The following is a 27,024-nucleotide window of genomic DNA, read 5'->3' as shown; positions in this document are numbered from 1 at the left end:
TTACAGGCATGAGCCATCGTGCCCGGATACATGTTCTTTTTAAGGCAACTTTTTTTTTTTTTTTTCTGAGATGGAGTCTCACTCTATTGCCCAGGCTGTAGTGCAGTGGTACGATCTCTGCTCACTGCAACCTCTGCCTCCCCGGTTCAAACGATTCTCCTTCCTCAGCCTCCTGAATAGCTGGGACTACAGGCATGCACCACCATGCCTGGCTAATTTTTGTTTTAGTAGTGACAGGGTTTCACCATCTTGGCCAGGCTGGTCTTGAACTCCTGACCTCAAGTGATCTGTCCTCCTTGGCCTCCCAAAGGCTGGGATTACAGGCATGAGCCACTGTGCCCAGTCAAAACTACTCTTTAAAAATATAAAAACATTCTTCGTTCATGGGGTGGACCAAAGAGGTCGTGGGGTTGGATTTGGCCCACAGGTGTTTGTTGACCCCTGAACTAGCAGGACAGAACTCAACAATCTTTATAGGAAAATGAAATCTAACTCATCAACAATGTGATATTCACAATGTCCAATATCCAATCAAACATTATTAGACACGCCAAGAAGCAGGAAAATATCATGTATAACTAAAAGTAAAATCAGTCAATAGAAATAGATTCAGAAATGATAGAATTAGTAGTCAGTAATTTTAAAACAGTTATTATAACTGTGTTCAAATATTTAAAAGAAAATATTAGCAGATTAAAAAGAGAAATAGGATACACAAAAAGAACCAAACAAATTTTTGAGGTGAAATATACAATTACTAAAATTAAAATGGGAAATGGATTTGTAGCAGATTAGACAATACAAAAGAAGAAATCAACAAATGTAAAGATAGCAACAGAAACTACCCAAACTGATGCAAGGAGATACCAAGGCTTAAAAAATAATTAATAAAGTATCAATTACATTATATTACATTAGCATCACATTAGGTAATCTAATGTATATGCAACTGAAATCCTGGGTGGGGTGAAATAATATTTGAAGAAATAATAACCAAAAATATTCCCAAATTGAGGAAAACAGTAAACCCACAGATCTAAATCCAAGGAGCTCAATGAACTGTAGGCTGGATAATCAATCTGAGAGTTAAAGAATCAAATAACAATAACTTTAAGCCTAGCACTTCATAAATGGCAAATTATCTGGGTTGCAAATAGAACACATTGGTCTTTTACCTTATCAGGTCTTAAACACCGAAGAATTATTATTTTCTGTAGTTCATTTAGGTTCTTATCCATTGGTGCTGGAAATTTAGCATTATGTGGCTCTTTACTGTCATAGATTTCTCGCCATTCATATATATGTTCACAAAAATGTTGCCTAATAGAAAAAAGCTTAAGAATTATTCTTTTTATTGGGAAAAACTTAAAAGAGATTGTTGAACAAGGAGTAGAAACCAGACAGCTAGAGGACTATTTAAAAATCACTAAATTGAAGAACAAGTTTACCTATTGCCATTCAATGATAAATCATCAAATTTAAACAATTACCTGAGTCCTCTGAAGGCAGGAAATTCACTCGCACGACAAATTTCCTCCCAGCTTTTGTCCTGTAGCCAAGTTGGATCAGGATTTTTCTCAGCACTTTTAAGACTTACTCCTCCAGTTAAAAGAAACATCAGTTCCTGGTATTCAATCTCTTTCCTTGCCCTGTATTCCCAAAATAAGGACTGTTATAAAATTGTTGACTTTAAAATGGAATGATGTCAACTTCTGCTTTTGTAACCTGGATAGAACAACTTAGACTGTACTTACCCACCTGCTATAAACAACTAGAAAACTGGACAAAATTAATGAAACAACTGTTTTTTGAAGTTGTGCAATAGGCAGTGCAGGACTGTGGCCTCTGAGAGAAGAGAGGTGAATAAGGTGACCCCTGTTCCTCAGCAGGCTGCCTGGAGGCACTTTCTAGACTACAGAGCAGGGAGGTGTGATCAGAATCAGAGCTCTGCAGTGTTGCTGAATTGAGGAAACCAGATTAAGTTCTCCTCAACAGTATTGCTGTGTTGAGGACATCCGCATCAGGGAAAGCTTAGGTGACTGGAGTCTGTGAGCAGAGGAGGAAGATGAATGGAAAAGGTGAACGAATGTCTTAAAAATCTATAGAAGTGCTCTCTTGGTTCTATTGATAAATACAGCCAGGCATTGCTCATAGAATTCTTAGTCACGCATTCTAAGAAGTGTGTTGTTAGGCGATTTCATCGCTGTGTGAACATCATAACGTGTATTTACACAAATCTAGATGGTATATATGGTATAGCCTGTTGCTCCAAGGCTATAAATCTGTACAGCATATTACTGTACTGAATACAGTAAGCAGCTGTAACATAATGACATGTATTTGTGTATCTAAACATAGAAAAGAACAGTAAAAATATGGTATTATAATCTTATGGCACCGCTGTTGCATATGCAGTTTGTTGCTGACTGAAACATTGTTATGTGGCACATGACTGTACTAAGGCATGCGTCAGTAAGGTAAAATTCCAGGAAGCCAGCAAAAGAACATCTAAGGGGCTGTAAACTGAAAGCTCCCAGAGATCACACAAGACTAGGAAATATAAGTTATTGCCAACCAGAGTTGAGTCTTTGTTCAGCACCAGAGGAATTCAGGTCTCCTTAGTAGTGAAGCTAACATAGCCTTAGAGTAAAGGTTACTCTAAAACTACTATAAGAAAGCTTAAACACAAGTCGTCTTCTTTTTTTTAAGAGATGGCGTCTTGCTCTGTCATCAAGCCCGGAAGTGCAGTGGCACAATCATAGTTCACTGCAGCCTCAAACTTCTGAGCTTAAGTAATCCTCCTGGCTTAGCCTTCTGAGTAGCTGAGATTAGAGGTGTGGGCCACTGCACCTAGAATAAGTCTTGAAAAGATCAAACTAATCCAGTAGCAATTTAACTACCTAAAAAAGTGAAGTCTAAAGCTCTTTAAAGGAATACAAAATGTCCAGCATTTACCAATATAAAATTCACAGCATCCATAATCAGGAAAAAAACGGTCTTAGATATAGATGTAGATGTGAAAGAGATAATTTAGCCAATAAGAATGTTAAAATAGTTCTCATAAACATGCTGAAGGAGTTAAAGCAAAGCATGAACATAATAGAAGAAATAGGCAATATTAAATAGACCAAACACAACTCCTAAAAATAAAAATACATAATCTGTTATAGGAATAGAAAAAAACCTAAAGATAAAAATGTAAAAATTGAGATATTTACTTATTTCTTTTCCAGATGTATAGATATTGAAAAGATTCATTACAAGTAGACCTACACTACAAGATATCTTAGGGGAAGTTTCAGATAATTGGAACTTTGGATCTACACCAAAGAATAAAGAATAATAGAAATGGTAACTTTGTGGGTAAACATAAAAGATTTTTTTAAAAAATCATTAATATTTAAGTGTCTGTAAAAGATAGTGTCAGGAATTTGGAATTAATCACTCACATCCTCACAATAAGAAAAAAGCTGAACAGGCCGGGCGCGGTGGCTCAAGCCTGTAATCCCAGCACTTTGGGAGGCCGAGGCGGGCAGATCATGAGGTCAGGAGATCGAGACCATCCTGGCTAACACGGTGAAACCCCGTCTCTACTAAAAATACAAAAAATTAGCCGGGTGTGTTGGCGGGTGCCTGTAGTCCCAGCTACTCGGGAGGCTGAGGCAGGAGAATGGCGTGAACCCGGGAGGCGGAGCTTGCAGTGAGCCGAGATAGCACCACTGCACTCCAGCCTGGGGGACAGAGCGAGACTCCGTCTCAAAAAAAAAAAAAGAAAAAAAGAAAAAAGCTGAACAAACTGAAAATCAGCAACTTTTCTTAGATGCATCAGACAACTGAGGTCATATGGCTAACTCACTACCTCCTAACTGTTAAGAGACAGATAAATACAGAGAATCCTAAATTACTTGAGCAGAAGCTCAGGTTATTATCAATAATAACCTTGAATGTAAACAAATTAAATTCCCCAATTAAAATACATAAACTGGCTAAATGAATAAAAAACACCCAACTTTATGCTGCCTACATGAAACTCGCCTCACCTGAAAAGACAGAGACTGACAGTAACAGGATGAAAAGAGATAACCACACCAATGAAAATCAAAAGGAAGTAGGAGTAGCGATATTTACATCAGAAAAAAACAGACTTTAAGTTAATAAGTACCAAGAGACAAATAATAACATTATATAATAAGGGAATCAATTCAGCAAGAGAATATAACAATTATAAAAATACATGCACCTGGCCAGGCACAGTGGCTCACGCCTGTAATCCCAGCACTTTAGGAGGCCATAGGCAGGAGGACTGCTTGAGCCCAGGAGCTCCAGACCAGCCTGGGTCACATAGGGAGACCCTCTATTTTAATAACAAAATTTTTTTAAAAGAGAAAACTTTTCAGCCGGGCATGGTGGCTCACGCCTGTAATCCCAGCACTTTGGGAGGCCAAGGAGGGCAGATCACCTCACCTGAGGTTGGGAGTTCAGGACCAGCCTGACCAACATGGAGAAACCTTGTTTCTAATAAAAATAGAAAATTAGCCTGGCATGGTGACATATGCCTGTAATCCCAGCTACTTGGGAGGCTGAGGCAGGAGAATCACTTGAACCTGGGAGGCAGAGGTTGTGGTGAACCAAGATTGTGCCATTGCACTCCAGCCTGGGCAAGAAGAGTGAAACTCCGTCTCAAAAAAAAAAAAATGTATATGTATGTATATATATGCATCCAACACCAGAGCACCCAGATATATAAAGAAAATATTATTAGATCTAAAGGTAGAGGTAGACCCCAGTAAAACAACAGTTGGAGACTTCAACACCCCACTCAGCATTGGACAGATCATCTAGACAGAAAGTCAACAAAGAAACTGCAAGTTTAAACTGTACCATAGACCAAAAAGACCTAAAAGACATTTACAGAACATTTCACAGTAGTTACAGAATACACATTCTCTTCATCAGCACATAAAACATTCTCCAGGATTGGCCATGTTAGGACACAAAAAAGAAACCTTAAAAAATTATTTCAATTGAACTAATATTAAGTATCTTATCTGACCACAATGGAATAAAAGTATAAATCAATAACAAGAGGAACACTCAGAACTGTACAAATACGTGAAAACTAAACAACATGCTCCTGAGTGACCAATTGATTAAAAAAAGAAATTAAGAGAGAAAGTAAAAAATACCTCACCCCTGTAATCCTAGCACTTTGGGAGGCTGAGACAGGCAGATTGCTTGAGTCTAGGGATTTAAGACCAACCTGGGCAACATGGCAAAAACTTGTCTCTACCAAAACCAGAAAAAATTAGCCAAGTGTGGTGGCATATGCCTGCAGTCCCAGCTACTCGGGCTGATGTGGCAGGATTGCTTGAGCCCAGGAGGTTGAAACCACAGTGAGCTGTGATCATGCCACCGCACTCCAGCCTGGTGGACAGAGTGACACCCTGTTTCTGAAAAAAAAAAAATTCCTGAAGCAAATGAAAATAGAAAAACAGCATACCAAAATGTATGGGACACAACAAAAGCCATGTTTATAGCAAGTTTATAGCAAGTATAGCAAGAGGCAAGTTTATAGCAATAAGTGCCTACATTAAAAAGTAGAAAGATTTCAAATAAATAAGCTAATGAGGTACCTCAAGAAACTAGAAAAGAACCAAACTCAAATTAGAAAAAGGAAAAAAAAAAAAGCATAAATAAATGACATTGAGACTAAAAAAACAGAAAAGATCAATGAAACAAAAAGTTGGTTTTTCAAAAAGATCAACAAAATTGATAGAGCATTAACTAGACTAAGAAAAAAAGAGAAGACCCAAATAAATAAAATCACGAACAAAAGGAGACATTACAGTTGATACTGTGGAAATACAAAAGATCATCAGAGACTACTATAAACAACTATAAACTAATCAATTTGAGAACCTAGAGAAGATGGGTAAATTTGTTGACACATACAACCTATCAAGATTGAACCAAGAAGAAATAGAAAACCTGAACAGATCAATAATGAGTAATGAGATTGAATCACAGTAATGAAAAGGAAATCAAGAAAGAAAAGTCCAGGACCAGATGTCTTCACTGCCGAATTTAGCAAACTTTTAAAGAACTAATATTTTTTAAAATTCTTCTCAAACTATTCCCAAAAACTGAAGGGGAGGGAATTCTTCCAAACCCATTTTACAAGGCCAGCATAACCCTAACGCAACATAAAAACACAACATAAAAAAACTATAGACCAATGTCTCTGATGAACATAAATGCAAAAATCTTCAACAAAATCCGAATTCAACAGCACATCAAAAATATCATACACTATAATCAAGTGGATTTATCCTAGGGATGCAAGGATTATTCAACCTACACAAATAATGTGATACATCACAACAGAACGAAGGACAAAAACAACATGATCATCTGAATAGATCCAGAAAAAGCGTTTGATAAAATTCAATATCCCTCATAAAACTCTCAATAAATTAGGCATAGAAGGAAGTACCTCAACACAATAAAGGCCATATAAGACAAACCCACAGCTACCATATACCAAACTGGAACAAGACAAGGATACCCACTCTCATCACTCTTATTCAATGTATTAATAGTACTGAAAGTCTTAGCCAGAGCAATTAGCCAAGGGAAAAAAAATGAAGGGCATTCAAATTAGAAAGGTGGAAGTCAAATTGTCCCTGTTTGTGGATGACATGATTTTATATACAGAAAAACTTGGACTCTACCAAAAAAACTCTTAAAACTAATAAATTCAGTAAAGTTGCAGGATATAGATATCAACATACAAAAATTGGTGGTGTTTTTATATAAGAAAAATGAACTAGCTGGAAAAGAAATCAAGAAAGTAATCCCATCTGCAAAAATTACAAAAAATAAAATACCTGGGAATAAATTTAACCAAGGAGGTGAAGGCTCTCTACAAGGAAAACTTAAAAAACACCAAAAAACAATGATGAAAGAAATTGAAGATGACACCAAAAAATAGAATGACATCCCATCTTCATGGACTAGAAAAATTAATATTGTTAAAATGACTATACTATCCAAGGTGATCAAAAGATTCAATGCACTCTCTATCAATATACCAATGATATTCTTCACAGAAATAGAAAAAAAAATCCTAAAATTTGCATGGAACCACGAAAGACCTCAAATAGCCAAAACAATACTAAGCAAAAAGAACAAATCTAGATGCATCACAGTACCAGGCTTCAAAATATACTACAAAGCTCTATTAACGAAAACAGCATGGTACTGGCATACAACCAGACACATAGACCGGTGGAACAGAATAGAGAACCCAGAAATTAATCCATTTATCTATGACTTTTGAGAAAGATGCCAAGAACACTGATTGGGGAAGGACAGTCTCTTCAGTAAATGGTTCTGGGGAAAATTGGATATCCATATGCAGAAGAACAAAACTAGACTCTCTCCTCTTATTCTACACAAAAATCAACTCAAAATGGCTTAAAGACCTAAATGTAAAACCTGAAGCTATAAAACTACTAGAAGAAAACATGGGGAAATGCTTCAGGACATTGGTCCTGGAAAAGATTTTATGAATAAGAACTCAAAAGTATAGGCAACAAAAGCAAAATATAAATAAGTGGGATTATATCAAACTAAAAAGCTTCTGCACACCAAAAGACACGATCAACACAATGAAAAGACAACCTACAGAATAGGAGAAAATATTTGCAAACTGGCCAGACGTGGTGGCTTACACCTGTAATCCCAGCACTTTGGGAGGCTGAGGCAGGTGGATCACGAGGGTCAGGAGTTCAAGACTAGCCTGGCCAACATGGTGAAACCCTATCTCTATTAAAAATACAAAAAAAAGAAAAAAAGAAAAAAAAAATTAGCTGGGCATGGTGGTGGGTGCCTGTAAACCCAGCTACTGAGGAGGCTGAGGTGGGAGAATCACTTGAACACAGGAGGCAGAGGTTGCAGTGAGCTGAGATCACGCCACTGCGCTCCGGCCTGGGTGACAGACCGAGACTCAAAAAAAAAAAAAAAAAAAAAAAGGAAAGAAAAGAAAATATTTGTAAACTATTCATCCACCAAAGAATTAATGTCCAGAATATACAAGGAACTCAGACATGTCAACAGAAAAAAAATCTAATTTTTAAATGGGCAAATGAGGCTAGCACAGTGGTTCATGCATGTAATCTCAGCACTTTGGGAGGCCAAGGCAGGCGGATCACTTTAGCCCAGGAGTGCATGACTGGGCAACACAGCAAAACCCTGTCTCTACAAAAAGAAAAATACAAAAATTAGCCAAGCATGGTAGCTTGTGCCTGTGTCCCAGCTACTTGGGAAGCTGGGGTGGGAGGATCACCTGAGCCGGGCAGGTGGAGGTTGCAGTGAGCCAAGAAAGTGCCACTGCACTCCAGCCTGGGTGACAGAGTAAGACTCTGTCTCAAAAGAAAAAAAAAATAGGCAAATGATTTGAACAGACAGTTCTCAAAGGACAACACACAAATGGCCAAAAACATGTGAAAAAATGTTCAATATCACTAATAATTAGGGAAATTGTAGGGAAAAGAAAGAGAGATCAGACTGTTACTGTGTCTAGATAGAAAGGGAAGACATAAGAGGCTCCATTTTGAAAAAGATCTGTACTTTAAACAATTGCTTTGCTGAGATGTTGTTAATTTGTAGCTTTGCTGCAGCCACTTTGACCCAACCACTTTGACCCAACCTGGAGCTCACAAAAACATGTGTTGTATGAAATCAAGGTTTAAGGGATCCAGGGCTGTGCAGGACGTGCCTTGTTAACAAAATCTTTACAAGCAGTATACTTGGTAAAAGCCATTGCCATTCTCTAGTCTCAATAAACCAGGGCACAATGCACTGCGGAAAGCCACAGGGACCTCTGCCCTTGGAAGCGGGGGTATTGTCCAAGGTTTCTCCCCATGTGATAGTCTGAAATATGGCCTTGTGGGATGAGAAAAACCTGACCGTCCCCCAGCCCGACATCCGTAAAGGGTCTGTGCTGAGGTGGATTAGTAAAAGAGGAAAGCCTCTTGCAGTTGAGATAGAGGAAGGCCACTGTCTCCTGCCTGCCCCTGGGAACTGAATGTCTCGGTATAAAACCCAGTTGTACATTTGTTCAATTCTAAGATAGGAGAAAAACCACCCTATGGTGGGAGGCAGGACATGTTTGCAGCAATGTTGCCTTGTTATTATTTACTCCGCTGAGATGTTTGGGTGGAGAGAAACATAAATCTGGCCCACGTGCATGTCTAGGCATAGTATCTTCCCTTGAACTTAATTATAACATAGATTATTTTGCTTATATGTTTTTTGCTGACCTTCTCCTTATTATCGCCCTGCTCTCCTTCTACATTCCTTTTTGCTAAAATAACGAAAATAATAATCAATAAAAACTGAGGGAACTCAGAGGTCGATGCTGGTGTAGGTTCTTGGTGTGCTGAGTACCGGTCCCCTGGACCCACTGTTGTTTCTCTATACTTTGTCTCTGTGTCTTATTTCTTTTCTCAGTCTCTCGTCCCACCCAACTAGAAATACCCACAGGTGTGGAGGGGCAGGCCACCCCTTCAGGAAATGCAAATCAAAACCACAACGAGATATCATCTCACCCCAGTTAGAATGGCTATCATCAAAAAGCCAAAAAATACAAATGCTGGTGAGGATGCAGAGAAAAGGGAACTCTTATGCACTGTTGGTAGCAATGTAAACTAGTACAACCAGTACGGAGAACTGTATGGAGGTTCCTCAAAAACTACAAATCAACCTACTGTATGATCCAGTGATCCCATGACCAGGCCTTTATCTAAAGGAAAGGAAATCATTATATTGAAGAGATATCTGCACCTTGATTTTTTTTGGTAGCACTATTCACAATAACCAAGGTACGGAATCAACCTAAGTATCCAACAACAGATGAAGGGATAAAGACAATGTGGTATACATACACAATGGAATACCATTCAGCCATAAAAAGAATGAAAACTTCTCATTTGTGGCAACATGAATGAAACTGAACGACATTATGTTCAGTGAAATACGCCAGGAACACAAAAACACCACATGTTCTCACTTATATGCAGAAGCTAAAACAAGTTGATTTCATGGAAGTAAAAAGTAGAACAGAGTATACTAGAGGCTGGGAAACATAGGGAAAAGCAGGGATTAGGGAGAAATTTGTTAAAGGATACAAAAGAAGTTCTAGTATTCAATAGCACTGTAGGATGAGTGTAGTTAACAATAATATATTACATTTGACTCTTGAACAACCAACACAGGAGTTAAGGTGCTGACCCCCTAATGCGGTCAAAATTCATGTATAATTTTTGACTCCCCCAAAACTTAACTACTAGTAGTCTGTTGTTGACTGAAAATCTTACTGATAAACAGTTAATTAGTACATATATGTTATATGCATTATATACTATATTCTTATAATAAAGTACACCAGAAAAAATGTTATCAATAATAAGAAAAATGGATTTACAGCATATACTGTATTTATTGATACTATAAGTTTACATAATTTGTTTACAAGATGAAATGTCTGTCTGAAATGGTGGGTAACCATGGCTGCAGACCTTGATTATGGTAAATATCAAACAATTCCATTTTTTCGTGTAATGTAATGACTCTTCTCTGTCTCTTGGGAGAACTTCCAGGAAAACTACAAACCAAAATCTCTCATGAAAATAGACACAAAAATTCTTGACAAAATATTAGCAAATCAAAGTATACAAAGAATTATACACTAATGGCACTTTGTATGGGTCCTATGTTATTCCAAGTTTGTGATATTGTACTAAACACAATGAAAAATACGTGAGAACCATGAAGAGATCACTTTTTACTGCCATACCCAATGTACTGAAGAGATGAACTGCTCTTGAGATGATGAGCATCTCCCGACATTTTAAGTGGATAATCGTTAACAGTTAAGCTCACGTCAATAGCAACAGGAGGTGGCTACAAAACTATTACAGTAGTACAGTGTGTGCTACAGTTAATTTTATGCAGTTATGATTTGATACTGCATCTTTATATTTGTTTACATTTCTTGACTGCAAATGATGCCATGTATGAACTGTGTGTGAGCTTTGATAAATTTCAATTTTTTATAATATATTTGTATATATTTTATGGTAGTAAATCATAAAAATAGACTAGCATCTACATGTATTTTATGTATTTATGACATACCTAACCTTTTCTTAATTTTTTGAATATTTCTGGCTAGGCAGTTCATCTGTGAGTTTTTTCAAAATGTCACCAATCTTTAGAAATTTTTCCAATATATTTATTTTTTAAAAATATGTGTATAAGTGGACTGGTGCAATTGAAACTCATGTTGTTCAAGGGTCAATTGTATATATTTTCAAATAGCTAGAAGAGAGAATAATGAATGTTCCTAGCACAAAGAAATGATGAATGTTTGAGATGATGGATATGCTCATTACCCTGATCTGATCACTATAACCTGTATGTTCTGAAATATTACTATGGAACCAAAAAATACATACAATTATTGTTAATTAAGAGACACAAAAATGAAAATAATGGCTTGTTCAAAATAATAATAGCAACAATGTATTTGGTGACTATAGCTATGAATAAGCGAAATGAATGACCACAGTGTTATAAGGCACAGGGGGAGGGGAAACTGGAGATAGTCTGTTACAAAGTACTTGCAGGAAGTGGTATAGTGTTATTTGAATGAGGACTTAGATAGATTAGTTGTAAATGTACATTGCAAACTCAAGGGCAATAACAAAAAAAAGTTTTTTAAAAAAGTAAGTATAATTGGTCTGCTAAGAGAAGAGAAAAAATGGAATCATACAAAATAGTTAAAACCAGAGAAGACAGAAAAATAGAAGATGAAAACAATAACAACAACAACAACAGAACAAGGGCAATGAATAGGAAACAGTAACATATATGGTAGATATTAATCCAACTGTATCAGTAATCAGTTTAAATGTCAATGGTCTAAATACATCAATTAAAAGACAGGTTGTCAGAGTGGATCCAAAAGCAAGACCCAACTATATGCTGTCTACAGGAAACCCACTTTAAACATATAAAGACACAGATGCATTAAAAGTAAAGAGATAGAGAAAGATATACCATGCTAACACTAATGAAGGGGAAGTAGGGTAGCTATATTAATTTCAGACTAAGACGACTTCAGAGCAAGGAAAATTATTGGGAATTAAGAGGAGCATTATGTAAAGATAAAGAAGTCAGAATCTCCCAAAACTCTCACAAGGGAAAATAGATCATATGAATAGACTTGTATCTATTAATGAAATTGAATCAATAATTAATAACCTTCTAAAACAAAAAGCACCAAGCCCAGATGGGTTCATTGAATAATTCTACTAAACATATAGGAAGAAATTAAATCAATTCCACCATGTCTTCCAGGACATAGTGGAAACTGGTTCTATGAGGCCAGTATTACCTAATACCAGAGCCAAGCAAGACATTATTAGAAAGGAAAACTACAATCCAAAATCTCTCATAAAAATAGATGCAAAAATCCTCAACAAAAGGAGCAAAATGTTAGCAAATATTAGCAACAAAATATAGCAAATCAAATCTAATAATGTATAGAAAGAATTATACACCATGACTAAGTAGGATTTATTATAGGTATGAAAGGCTGATTCAACATTTGAAAATCAATTAATGTAATTCATCATAGCAAGAGAGTAAAGAAGTAAAACCATATGATCCTATCAAAAGATGTAGAAAAAACATTTGACAGCTGGGCACAGGAGCTCACACCTGCAATCCCAGCACCTTGGGAGGCCAAGGCAGGCAGATAACTTGAGGTCAGGAGTTCGTGACCAGCCTGGCCAACATGGTAAAACCCTGTCTCAACGAAAAATACAAAAATTAGCTGGGCTTGATGGCAGGTGCCTGTAACCCCAGCTACTAGGGAGGCTGAGGCAGCAGAATTGATTGAACCCAGGAGGCGGAGGTTGCAGTGAGCTGAGATGAGATAGAGCCACTGCCACTCCAGCCTGGGTGAGAGATCAAGAATCTGTCTTAAAAAAAAAAAAAAAAAAAAAAAAGAGCAAAAGACCTGAACAGACATTTCACCAAAGAAGATATATAGTTGGCAAATAAGAATAGGAAAAGATGCTCAACATCACAGTTCATTAGGAAATTCCAAATTAAAATGAAATACCACTAAGCACTATTAAAATGGCCACTTTCCAAAACAGGCAACATGAACTCTTATTCATTGCTGGTGGAGACACTAAATGGTATGGCCACTCAGGAAGACAGTTTGGCAGTTTTTTACAAAACTAAACATACTCTTACCATAAAATCCAGCTGTTGCACTGCTGGTACTTACCCAAAGAAGTTGAAAACTTATGTTCTCACAAAAACTTACACATGAATGTTTGTAGCATATTTATTCATAATTGCCAAAACTTAGAAGATGTCCATCAGTAGGTTAATGAATAAACTGTGGTACATCCAAACAATGGAATATAATTCAGCACTAAAAAGAAATAAGCTATCAAGCCATGAAAAGACATGGAGGAACCTTATTACTAAGAGAAAAAAGCCCATCTGAAAAGGCATACGTAGTGCATAATTCCAACTATATAACCCTCTGGAAATGACAAAACTAAACCATGGAGATAACAAAAGAATCAGTGATTGGCAGGGTTCAGGGGAGGGAGGGCTGAACAAATAAAACATAGAGGATTTTTAGAGCAGTAAAACTATAATGATAGATATATGACATTATACACTTGTCAAAATTGATAGGTGTATAATACCTGGAGTGAAGCCTGATGTTACCTATGAACTTACTTAGGAGTGATAATAATATGTCAATGCAAGCTCATAGATTCTAACAAATATATCACTCTGGTAAGGGGTTTTGTTAGTGCAGGAGGTTGTATATAAGAAATCTCTATCTTCTGCTCAGTTTTGCTGTGAATCTAAAATTGCTCTACAAAATAAAGCCTTTTCAAAAAAAGGATGGGCAAGATATAGAAAACTATGAAACATTATAGAGTGAAATGAAAAAGACTAAGGAAAATGGAGTGACATACTATGTTCTTAGATTGAAACACCCAATATTGTGAAATTGTTAATTTTCCACAAACTGATTTACAGTTCCAACGCACTCCTCATCAAAACTTCAGCATATTACTGGGTATCTTTCCACTTTGGACTTGACCAGATGATGCTAATATTTATATGGAAATGCAAAGATCTAAGAATAAGAAAGACACTCTTGTATAAAAGAAGAACAAACAAATGCAACAAAAACAAAGATAAATAGATGGGACTTAATTAAACTAAAAACCTTCTGCACAGCAAAAGAAATAATCAGCAGAGTTAACAGACAATCCACAGAGTAGGAGAAAATAATCACAATCTATACATCTGGCAAAGGATTAATATCCAGAATCTACAAAGAACTCAAATTAGCAAGAAAAAAAAACAAACAATCTCATAAGAAAGTGGGCTAAGGACATGAATAGACAATTCTCAAAAGAAGATATACAAATGGCCAGAAAGCATATGGAAAAATGCTCAACATCACTAATTATCAGGGAAACGCAAATCAAAACCACAATGTGATACCACCTCACTCCCACAGGAATGGCCATAAAAAAAAAAAAAATAGATGTTGGCGTGGATGCGGTGAAAAGGGTACACTTTTACACTGTTGGTGGGAATGTAAACTAGTACAACCACTACAGAAAACAGTGTGGAGATTCCTTAAAGAGCTAAAAGTAGATCTACTGTTTGATCCAGCAATCCCACTACTCGGTATCTACCCAGAGGAAAAGAAGTCAGCATATGAAAAAGACACCTGTACACACATTTATAGCAGCACAATTTGCAATTGCAAAAATATGAAACCAGCCCAAATGCCCATCAATTAACAAGTGGATAAAGAAAATGCGATATATATATATACCACAAAATACTACTCAGCCATAAAAAGGAACAAAATAATGGCATTTGCAGCAACCTGGATGGAATCGGAGACTATTACTTTATTTATTTGAGATGGAGTCTCACTCTAGCTCAAGCTGGAATGCAGTAGCGCTATCTCGGCTCACTGCAACCTTTGCCTCCAGGGCTCAACTGATTCTTGCCTCAGCTTCCTGAGTAGCTGGGACTACAGGCATGCGCCACCATGCCTGGCTAATTTTTTTGTATTTTTAGTAGAGACAGGGTTTCACCATGTTGCCCTGGGTGGTCTTGAGCTCCTGAACTCAGGCGATCCACTTGCCTCGGCCTCCCAAAGTGCTGGGATTACAGGCATGGGCCACCACACCTGGACTGGAGACTATTATTCTAAGTGAAGTAACTCGCTTCACTTACTGTAATGTAAAAGCAAACTGTATGTTCTCACTCATATATGGGAGCTGTGCTATGAGGTCATAAAGGCATAAGAATGGTACATTGGACTTTGGGGACTTGGGAGAAAGTGTGGGGGGTGGAGAGGGATAAGGGACTACACATTAGGTACAGTGTACACTGCTCTGGTGATGGGTGCACCAAAATCTCAGAAATCACCACTAAAGAACTTATTCACGTAACCAAACACCACCAGTTCCCCCAAAAACCAGTTGAAATAAATAAAAAATTAAAGAACAAGATGAAACACTATCAGACATCAAGATTAATTACACACATACACATTAATGGAACTGAATAGACAGTCCAGAAACAGATCTAGATATATGAATGTATTACTTATGGCAAGGAAGGCACTACAGAGTAGTACGGAAAGGCCAACTCTTTTCAACAAGTGGAGAGCTGCATGGACAAAATGTAAAATTTGACATTTCCTTAGACCACACACACACATCAGTTGCATGTGGTTGTATATCTAAATGTGAAAGGCATAATAAAGCTTCCAGATGGTTATGAGAATAACTTCATGATATTGGGCTGTGAAAAGAGTTTTCACAAAGCAAGAACCATAAATCAGATTATATTAAAATTAAGAACTTGTGTTCAGCAAAAGGCAGCATTAAGAGAAAGAAAAAGCAAACTAGAGAGTGAGTGCCAATTTGTCACATACAATTGTCAAGGGATTTGTGTCAAGAATATATAAAGAACTCATACAAATCACTAAGAAAAACCCAATAGAGAAATGGACAAGTGATGTGAACAAGTACACTAGAAGATTTCCAAGAGGCCTATAAACATGAACAAGTGTTTAACTTCATTAGTCATCAGAGAAATATAAATTCAAACCACGATGCAATAATATGTATCATATACCAAAATAGATTTTTTTAAAACAACAATATAAAATGTTGGTGGGGGCCGGGCGCAGTGGCTCACGCCTGTAATACCAGCACTTTGTGAGGTCAAGGCAGGCAGATCACGAGGTCAGGAGTTTGAGACCAGCCTGGCCAACATAGGGAAACCCTGTCTCTACTGAAAATACAACAATTAGCCGGGCATGGTGGTGCACGCCTGTAGTCCCAGCTACTCAGGAGGCTGAGGCAGGAGAATCGCTTGAACCTGGGAGGTGGAGGTTGTGGTGAGCCAAGATCCCACAACTGCACTTCAGCCTGGGCAACAGAGCGAGACTCCGTCTCAAAACAAACAAACGAACAAACAAACAAAAAACCAACAAAAATAAAACGTTGGTGGGGATCTGGTACAATGGAACGCTCAAATTCTGTTAATGGGATGTAAACTGGTACCATCATTCTGGAAAACAATTTGTAATTTTCTTTCTAGGCATCTTCCCAATAGAAATGTGTGCACATGTGCCCCTACATTTATACACAAGATTGTTCATAGCACCATTACTTATAATAGTGCCAAACTGGAAACAACCCATCTGTTCATTGAGTAGAACAGGTAAACGTCAATGTATTCTTATAATGGAATACTGTAAAGCAGTCAAAGCAAATGAACTAGCCTCATGCTACCACATGGATGAATCTCATAAAAGTAATGTTGAGGAAAAGAAGCCAGATAAAAGAATAAAGAATACATATTACTTGCTTTCATTCATATATATAATATACATATATATATACATATATATACATATATATACATATATACATATATGTATATATGTATATATATATATGTCAAGCTAATCTGCAGTGTTATAAATGAGTCTATAGTAGTTACCGTTTTGGGGTAGTAAGGAGGTGGTAACTGAAAGGAGTACAAGTGCTTCAAGGATGGTGGGGAAATGTTCTATTTCGTCACCAGATCTTCCCTTTGTAAGAATTTGTTGAACTGTATATTAATACTCTGTAAACTTTTCTGTGTTACATATATTTTAAAAATTAAATAAACACCAATACTATCATAGAGGCCATTGCTATCAGTGAAATGCACAAGCAAAACCACGACTTAAGCAAAGAAAAATACAGACTTCTGTGAGAAGACATATTTACAGATTTGATTTTCCAGGGAGGTTTTAAAAATAAATAAATTATGGTAAAAGCAAGTAACTTACAGAAGAAGATTGGCACATAATAAAAAGGAAAATAACAGCTTGTCCTTCTCAAATAGTGATCGGCATATATTACAATATAAGTTGTATGTGAAGTGGTCATTTAAATATCGTAGGCGCTTTTCCAAAATCTTGGATTTGTTACTAAAAGTTAAAAAGAAGGAAAACGTATTGTCAAACAAAACTAAGAAAATAAAAGCAACGTTAATTAACATATACACTTTTTATTTTACAGAAGTATCACTATTAAAAACATATAAAGATACACACACAAGGGCATGTAGAACTGGTGAAATCTGAATAAGCTCTATGGGTTGTAGCAATGTCAGTTTCTCGGTTGTACTATAGGCAAGATGCTAGCACTGGAAAAGCAAGATGAAGGGTACATGAAACCTCTCTGCACATATTTTTCTGTGTGCAACTTCTCATGAGTCTAAGTATTCTAAAATAAAAAGTTTTAAAATGTAGGGTATAATTCTCTGAGAAAGTGACATATGGTTTACACCATCTCTCTATTTTCCAAATCCTAAATATCTTATTCTGCCCCAAAGTGACTGAAAACAATCAGCTAATTAAAAAAAAAAAGCCTATTAAATCTCTGTTAGTGTAAGGCTCTATGGTAGGGAGGGAAATGTAAGAGACAAAGAATTATGAAACATTTGCCGGCCCCAAAGAAGCATAAAATCTAGATAAAGATCCACATATTTTAAAAATGCATGAAAAGGTCAGGCGCAGTGCCTCCTGCCTGTAATCCCAGCACTTTAGGAGGCTGAGGTGGGTGGATCATTTGAGGTCAGAAGTTCAGCCTGGCCAACATGGTGAAACCTCATCTCTACTAAAAATACAAAAATTAGCCAGGAGTGGTGGTACATGCCTGTAATCCCAGCTACGAGGGAGGCTAAGGCAGGAGAATTGCTTGAACCCGAGAGGTGGAGGTTGCAGTGTGAGATCACGCCATTGCACTCGAGCCTGGGTAATAGAATGAGACTCTGTCTCAAAAGGAAAAAAAAATGCATAAAAAGTCAGAAAACACATGGATAAATGTAGTTACTGGGTGGAGTTATGACTGATATTCTTTATATTCTCATATTCCAAAAAATGTTTACAAGAAGCATATATTGCTTTCAATTTTTTTCAGTTTAATTTTTAAATGTAATACCTATGGGAATATAAAATGATGTAGCCATTCTAAAAAATAGTTTAGCACTTTATTTTTTTTTTGAGACAGGGTCTCACCCTATCACCCAGGCTGGAGTGCAGTGGCATGATCACAGCTCATTGTAACCTCTACCTCCTGGGCTCAAGTAATCTTCCCATCTCAGCCTCCTAAGTAGCTGGGACTACAGGTGCATGGCACCATGCCCAGCTAGTTTTTTTGTATTTTTTGTAGAGATGGGGTTTCACTATGTTGCCCAGGCTGTCACTTTCTTTAAAAAATTTTTAAAAACTCAACTAAAGAGCTTCTGCACAGCAAAAAAACTATCAACAGAGTAAACAGCCCACACAATGGGAGAAAATATTTTCAAACGGTACATCTGACGAAGATCTAATATCCAAAATCTGTAAGGAACTTAAATTAATTAACAAGCATAAAACTAACAACTCCATTAAAAAGTAGGCAAAGGACATAGACACTTTTCAAAAGAAGACATACACATGGCCAAAAAGCTTATGAAAAAATGCTTAAAATCATTAAGCGTTAGAGAAATGCAAATCAAAACCACAATGAGATACCATCTCACACCAGTCAGACTGGCTATAATTAAAAAGTCAAAAAAATAACAGAAGCTGGCCAAGTTGTGGAGCAAAGGGAACACTTCTACACTGCTGGTGGGAATGTAAATTAGTTCACCATGGAAAGCAGTTTGGAGATTTCTCAAAGAACTTAAAACAGAACTACCATTTGACCCAGCAATCCATTATTGGGTATATATCCAAAGGAATATAAATTGTTCTACCATAAAGACATGTATGGGTATGTTCATCACAGCACTATTCACAATAGCAAAGACACGGAATCAACCTAGATGCCTGTCAATCGTAGACTAGATAAAACTAATGTGGTACACATACACCATGGAATACAACAGAGCCACCAAAAAGAATGAACTCATGTTCTTTGGAGCTGGAGACCATTATGCTAAGCAAACTAATGCAGGAAAAGAAAACCAAATATCACATGTTCTCATTTACAACACTGAGTATACATGGACACAAGGAAGGGAACAATAGACACTGGTGCCTACTCAAAGGTGGAGAGGGGGAGGACAGTGAGGGTCAAAAAACTACCTATCAGGTACCATGCTTATTACCTGGGTGACAAAATAATCTGTATACTAACCCCCGTGACATGTAGTTTACCTGTACAACAAACCTGCACATGTACCCCTGAACCTAAAAGTTTAAAAAAAGAATCCTCAATAAACCCTATGTCTTGTTTGCTAAAAAAAAGAAAAAAAATCTAAACAAACAACTGCTACATAACCCAGCAATTGCTCTCCTGGGTATTTAACTCAGAGAAATAAAAATTTCTATTCACAAATACATGTACATGAATGTTTATAGCAGTTTATTCATAGTAACCCCAAACTGGAAGTAATTCAGAAGTCCTTCAACAGGTAAATGATTAAACAATTTTAATCTGTGGTAAATTCATGCTATGAATTATTTCTCAGCCATCAAAAAGAGACAAATATTTATACACACAGCAACTTGAACGAATCCCTGGAGAATTATGCTGAGTAAAAAAAGCCAATCTCAAAACGTTACATGCCATATGATTCCATTTATATAAAATGTTTGAAATAACAAAAGCACAGAAATGGAGAACAGGTTAGTGGTTGCCAAAGGTTATGGAAGGGTAAGGATGGGAAGGAAGTGGGTATAGCTATAAAAGGGGAACACAGAGATCCTTGTGGTGGTAGAAATATTCTGTATCTTGACTGTATTAATGTCATTATCATGGTTGTGATATTGTTCTACAGGTTTTCAAAACGTCACCATTGGGGCAACTGGGTAAAAGGTACATGAGATCTTTATTATTTCTCATAATTGCATGTGAATCTACACTTAACTCAAAATTAAAAATTTGATTTTTAAAAAGTAATACATAGGACCATGGGAATGGGATCGAAGGGATGGTGGTATTGACACTTCTCTGAGTAGATCTTTTTGTACAGGATTGAATTTTGGAGTCATTAATGGTTTATGTACTCAAACATATAATAAAATTAAAGTCAACAAAGATGAAGAAAAACCCTAAAATGAAACATAAAAATAAACAAATGAACCTAACTGTATTTCACATGAATAACATCACATGTTGAAGGGGGAAAAACTAACCCAAGTAACTTGAATATAGTATTTTATGCCTATTTTTTTTTAAACTTTAAGTTTTTGTGTGAACATATGCAATCAATTCTTTTGGGTATATACCCAGGAGTGGAATTGCTGGGTCATATGGCAAATCTAGGTTTAATATTTTGAAGAACTTACGAAGTGGCCACATTATTTTAAAATCCAACCAGCAGTGTAAGAGGGTTCCAATTATTCCACATCCTCACCAAAACTTGATATTGGCATTTTTATGTCAATTCTTTAACTTGAATTTCCTTCATCATATGGGTTGTATAAATTCAAATTCCAAATCCCAACTGAGAAGGGATTTCAATCACTCAGCAGAGGTTATTCTACCAAGAGCCAACGCAGAAATTTCTCACAGCATACGGGATTGGCTCAAGTCACATTTTTATTTTACTCAACAAGTACAGCAGTTACTAAATACCAGACATTGTTATAAATGCTTTACCAATATTATCTCATTTAATTTTCATAAAAACCCAAAACGTAGGTACTATTATTATCCCAATTTTATAGATAAGAAAAATTGAGGCAATTACCTCACATTAACAGACTTGCCTGTAGGCATGCAGCTAGTATGTGGCAGAACTGAGGTGTAATCCCCAACTCCAGTCTGACTCCAAAATTTGCATACATTCATTAAGTGATTAAAGTGCAAATATCTAGAAAACTATTAGAAATGTGGGGCCAGGTGCAGTGGCTCACTCCTGTAATCTCAGCACTTAGGGAGGCTGAGTCTGGCAGAATTCTTGAGTCCAGGAGTTCGAGACCAGCCTGGGCAACATGGTGAAACCCCATCTCTACAAAAAAATTCAAAAATTAGCCAGACACAGTGGTGTGCACCTGTAGTCCCAGCTACTCTGAAGGCTGAGGTGGGTGGATCACTTGAGCCCAGGAGGTTGAGGCTGCAGTGAGCTGTGATTGTGCCACTGCACTAGCCTGTGTGACAGAGTGAGACCTTGTCTCAAAAATAAATAAATAAATAAATAAAGAAAATAAAGAAAAAAGAAATGTGGGACTGAAGCCTTTTAGAGACCTCAAGCTTGGAGAAAGATACACTAGAGTTGCTAGAAAAAATAAATCACGTGCCTGCCTCACTGAAATATTTAAAAGAGAGAAGAAAAAAACTAAAGTTAATCCCTCCGTGCCTAAATCTTGAGTAGGAGTGAAACAACAACTTAAAAGAGAAAGGAGGTTTTGATTATCTTTCATATGTCTTTTTTTCTTTCATTTTTCCACTTTTTTATTTTGTATTTTTATTTTTTGAGACAGTCTCACTCTGTTGCCCAGGCTGGAGTGCGGGGGCACCATCTCGGCTCACTGCAACATCCACCTCCTGAGTTCAAGCAATTCTCCTGCCTCAGCCTCCTGAGTAGCTGGGATTACAGGCGCCCACCACCACACCCTGCTAATTTTTGTATTTTTAGTAGATATGGGGTTTCATCATGTTGGCCAGGCTGGTCTTGAACTCCTGACCTCAAGTGATCTGCCTGCCTCAGCCTCCCAAAGTGCTGAGATTACAGGTGTGAGCCACTGCACCCAGCCATTTTTCCACACTTTTAATGTTCTGTAATAGATATACATTATATAAGTTTTTTTAAAAAGTTACTTTTTTTTAAACGGAAAGGGCTGTGAAAATCCAATCTCGGGAAGATGAATAAAGCGAGAAAATGTTTACCTGTCATGAATAGAGTTGATATAAAGGTTCACAAACCATGTGAGAGAGTACTGATACATGGGATCAATATTAGCCAGGTCTGCAATGCTAAAGAATAATACTGATGAGTGTTTGGCGATGGGTCTATAGCCTTCTCGAGACTCTGCTATTTTGAGTTCTGTTTTTTCTGCAATCTAGGAGAACAGAAAAAGCAAGATTAAGAAATAGGAAGAGTATTTTAATTATGCACTTTTCATATAATGAAGTTTATATATCTCAATGCAATAACATTATATGAATTTAAGTATGGTTTACAAGAGAGGGCTTTATCATACTAAAAGCCAGAAATAAAGAAAACAAAAGGGGATGAAGGAAAGAACTAGGGAAGGAGGAAAGGGGAAGAAGAGAGGAGGAACAAGAGAGGAAAAAAGAAAAAACAAGTTTAAACTTTAGATTAACAGTATGATCAGCTACCAATCATCTCTTTCTTGAGACATACCAAATAAGAAAGCTTTGCTTATTCTTTGACTGACTGACCTGTGTCTACTGTAGTCATTCAACTTCTTTTAACAGGTCAGAGATAAAGAAGGAGAGAGGGGTGGAGAGCAAGTGTACATGTGTGTATATTTAAGGTGTTAACTTGTGTAGTGGAACTCAGCACAGTCTGGCAAAGTAGGTATTCAAAACTATTTTTTGATTGATGGTTTTATATACGAGAATGCTTTTTCAACTAGCTTCTCATATGTTTAATTTTCTAACTTAACAGCTGTAGATATTCAACCCCCAAAGAAAAATGTTCTCCAAGATAATAGCTCTTCAACTCAATCTGATAGGTTCATATTCTATAGAAAAAATGTTTTGAGCACTATTCCAAATCACTCTTCCTTCTTTGGTAATGCTATCCACAGACTCTGATGAATGGTATGCCTGTGTAGTCATGTTTATATCAAATCCTGTTTGTTGCTAATTTAATCAAGAGGCAGGGATAGAACCAGATCCAAGACAAGGTAATCAAAAATTTCCCTGGAGAATTAACTTTAAATGCCTCAGAAACTGAAGTTAGGTGGCATTGGCATTAGGAGTAAAAGGTAGTGGGACTTTTTCTACATGTTGGTTTCTACATGCTAGATGAGTATATGAAGGAAGAGATACAAAAGTCTTAAAACAAACTGGTCTTCAGATGGAGTAGAGGGAAGCACAGAATGACCACACAGCCCCAGAGGTAGAGGAAGAGACAGAGAGCACAGAAACTTAAGGCCTTCTGTTCATCCTTGAGGTCTGGATGTATGTCCTATAATTGGGAAAATAAATTATTCCCTTGTATCTTTTTTATTTTAGCTAATTCAAGTGGGTTCCTGTTCCCTGCAAACAAACTTTCCCCAAAATTATACTGTATAACCACAAATGAACTAAAAATAAGTTTGGAATCTCAGTCCTAACTATAAATAAGTAAAACAAAGTTATCGGCAATGGGAATTAATGACATCTTATGTAAGAAAGCATAATTTTAGTATTCTCACTTAAACTTTTGCTATTTAAACTTTGACTTTCAATTCAAGTGCCATTTTGCAATTAATAGCAATAGCAAGCAGAAACAAACAGCAAATATAATTTTTATTTATTTTTAGAGAGGGAGTCTCACTGTATCACCCAGGCTGGAATACAGTGGCACGATCTCAGCTTACTACAACCTCCACCTCCTGGGTTCAAGCGATTCTCCTGCCTCAGCCTCCCAAGTAGCTGAGATTACAGGCATCCACCACCACACCTGGCTAATTTTTGTATTTTAGTAGAGATGGGGTTTCGCCATGTTGATCAGGCTAGTCTCAAACTCTTGACCTCAGGTGATCCACCTGCTTTGGCCTCCCAAAGTGCTGGGATTACAGGCATGAGCCACTGCACCCGGCCATAATTTTTAAACATTAAATAATAATTTAATTCATATTCCATGGCTTGATCTATGTATACTTACAGTGTTTGCTAAACTTGAATCCTTAGCATGAAATGCTAGGCTTAAAAAATATAAATACATTTTAAAAATCATTTACCATTAATGGCCTAAAATCAAAGAACAAGATATTTTCTAAGAAATAAATACTGTGGGCTGGGCGCAGTGGCTCACGCCTGTAATCTCAGCACTTTGGGAGGCCGAGGCAGGCAGATCACCTGAGGTCCAGAGTTTGAGACCAGCCTGACCAACATGGAGAAACCCCGTCTCTACTAAAAATACAAAATTAGCCAGGCATGGTGGTGCATGCCTGTAATCCCAGCTACTCTGGAGGCTGAGACAGAAGAATGGCTTGAACGTGGGAGGCGGAGGTTGCTGTGAGCTGAGATCGCGCCATTGCAGTCCAGCCTGGGCAACAAGAGCAAAACTCCACCTCAAAAAAAAAAAAAAAAAAAAGAAAAGAAATAAATACTGTGAGTATAAGTTAAGATGTTAAAAGACGGCAACTCATTACTTGTAAAACTTTTCTGGTCTGTGATATTTATATATATAATACTTCCCAAAAATAAAGACTAAACTTCAGTCAGGAAACCACTGGAGTAGCAGTAGGGGTAAACTTTGAAATCTCTAGAATAAACTCGTAAAGTTTTGTTTGTGTTTGTTTAATCTTGTGGGTTTAGGGAAAAGGGAAAAGTAGATTTTGACTATGTTGGAGAGCCTTCCCTGAAGATGTTTTTTCTTATATTAGGTGGGTGGAGAAAGGTAGAATAGAAGTCAGGGTCAGATACAGAGTATGTTTTAGCTCAAACCATATAATGAACTTAAAACTGTGTCTGCAATGATCAAAGGGATCCAGTCAGAAAGGTCCTATCATTTATTATATTTTTCTCACTGTAAGATGAAGTACTTGAACGAATAAATAATTATATCTCCCTTTCTCTTCGAGTCTTAATAGGAAATAAGCCATTAAATGCTCCCTGTCTTCTCTCCCCTTTGAAAACTAGTTTGGTGAGGGAACAAGTAGCAGCTTGTTCTGCTCTGATGGACAGGTATTGGGAAAGGAGACACTACAGAATATCTCAGCCATGGTCCCAGACTGGGGGCTGCCACAGAATATTACTCTAAGACCCTATTCCTTTGGCTCCCACAAGATGAAAAACCCAAAACAAAACAAAACACCAAATAGTACAAGTGACCAGAAAGAATGATTACAATCACATTCATGCAAAATAAATCTATCCAAAAGGGAAGGGTGCCTAGACTTTTAGAAAGTCCTCTGTCCAGCCAGGCACGGTGGCTCACACCTGTAATCCCAGCACTTTGAGAGGCTAAGACAGGCGGATCACTTGAGGTTGGGAGTTCAAGACCAGCCTGACCAACATGGAGAAACCCCGTCTCTACTAAAAATACAAAATTAGCTGGGTGTGGTGGCGCATGCCTGTAATCCCAGCTACTTGGTAGGCTGAGGCAGAAGAATCGCTTGAACCCGGGAGGCGGAGGCTGCAATGAGCCAAGTGGCGCCACTGTACTATAGCCTGGGCAACAAGAGTGAAACTCTCTCATCATCATCATCATCAACAACAACAACAACAACAAAAAATCCTCTGTCCCAGAGCAAGGGTGCACTGTGGGGTTGGGGGGCAGTGCAGAGATGCTGAGTAATTAGTGCAATCTCTGTTTAGGTTTCTTTTTATTTTTCAATTACCCTAAAGTGAAGGAGCACGTAATTCATTGGGTGGGCCAAGGAAAACCGAAAGGACTGAAGATCAATAATGTTAGCTTACAGAAGTCATTCTGTAATACCATTTAATTGTGTTAACTTGGGCCTCAGCCAACCTTTCTGGGCCCTAGTTTTCTCAACTATGAAGTGCAAAAAATAACTGCTTGCTAACACCTTTTCTGCTTATAACATTGTATTATTCTATAAAAAGAGAAGTAATATAAAAATATCATTCAGGGCCAGGCACGATGGCTCACGCCTGTAATCCCTGCACTTTGGGAGGCCGAGGCAGGTGGATCACCTGAGATCAGGAACTCAAGACCAACCTGGCCAACATGATGAAACCCTGTCTCTACTAAAAATACAAAAAAATTAGCCCAGCGTGGTGGTGGGCGCCTGTAATCCCAGCTCCTCAGGAGGCCTGAGGCAGGAGAATTACTTGAACCCGGAGGTGGATGTTGGAGTGAGCTGAGATCACGCCCACTGCACTCCAGCCTGGACAACAAGAGTGAAACTCTGTCTCAAAAAATATATATACTTATATATATACACACACACACATATATATATACACACACACACTCTATATATACACTATACACTATATATACACATATATACACTATACACTATATATATACATATATATACATATATACACACACACACACATATATATATATATATATATGTACCTCTCATTCAGCTCTGCTAGGTGAACTTGCAATAAATCCATTATTGGCTGTAGACTACTTGCCTCTTTTCCTCCACCTGCCACCCTCAACTCTCATACTTGTCTTCCTGACAAATGACAAGATGATGGAATTAATGTCTAAGAATCTCTATTTATTCCTAGAATCCCT

General features: G+C 37.3%; 1 protein-coding gene across 1 annotated transcript in view; it reads right to left on the bottom strand.

Moving 5' to 3' along the window:
• DNAH12 (dynein axonemal heavy chain 12) overlaps positions 1 to 27,024 on the bottom strand; it is a 258,401-nt gene that overhangs the window by 33,652 nt on the left and 197,725 nt on the right. The window contains exons 60-63 of the mRNA XM_058439110.1: positions 22,515 to 22,687; positions 17,480 to 17,620; positions 1,491 to 1,649; positions 1,176 to 1,320 (exon numbers count right to left, since the gene is read on the bottom strand). Of these exons, the coding sequence (XP_058295093.1) occupies positions 1,176 to 1,320; positions 1,491 to 1,649; positions 17,480 to 17,620; positions 22,515 to 22,687 (618 nt within the window). The remainder of the gene's footprint in view (positions 1 to 1,175; positions 1,321 to 1,490; positions 1,650 to 17,479; positions 17,621 to 22,514; positions 22,688 to 27,024) is intronic.

The sequence above is a fragment of the Hylobates moloch genome, unplaced genomic scaffold, assembly GCF_009828535.3.
Source record: "Hylobates moloch isolate HMO894 unplaced genomic scaffold, HMol_V3 SCAFFOLD_5, whole genome shotgun sequence".
In the NCBI taxonomy this organism is placed as follows: domain Eukaryota; kingdom Metazoa; phylum Chordata; class Mammalia; order Primates; family Hylobatidae; genus Hylobates; species Hylobates moloch.
Note: the sequence above shows the minus strand (reverse complement) of the source record. Positions and strands in the feature narration are given on the sequence as shown.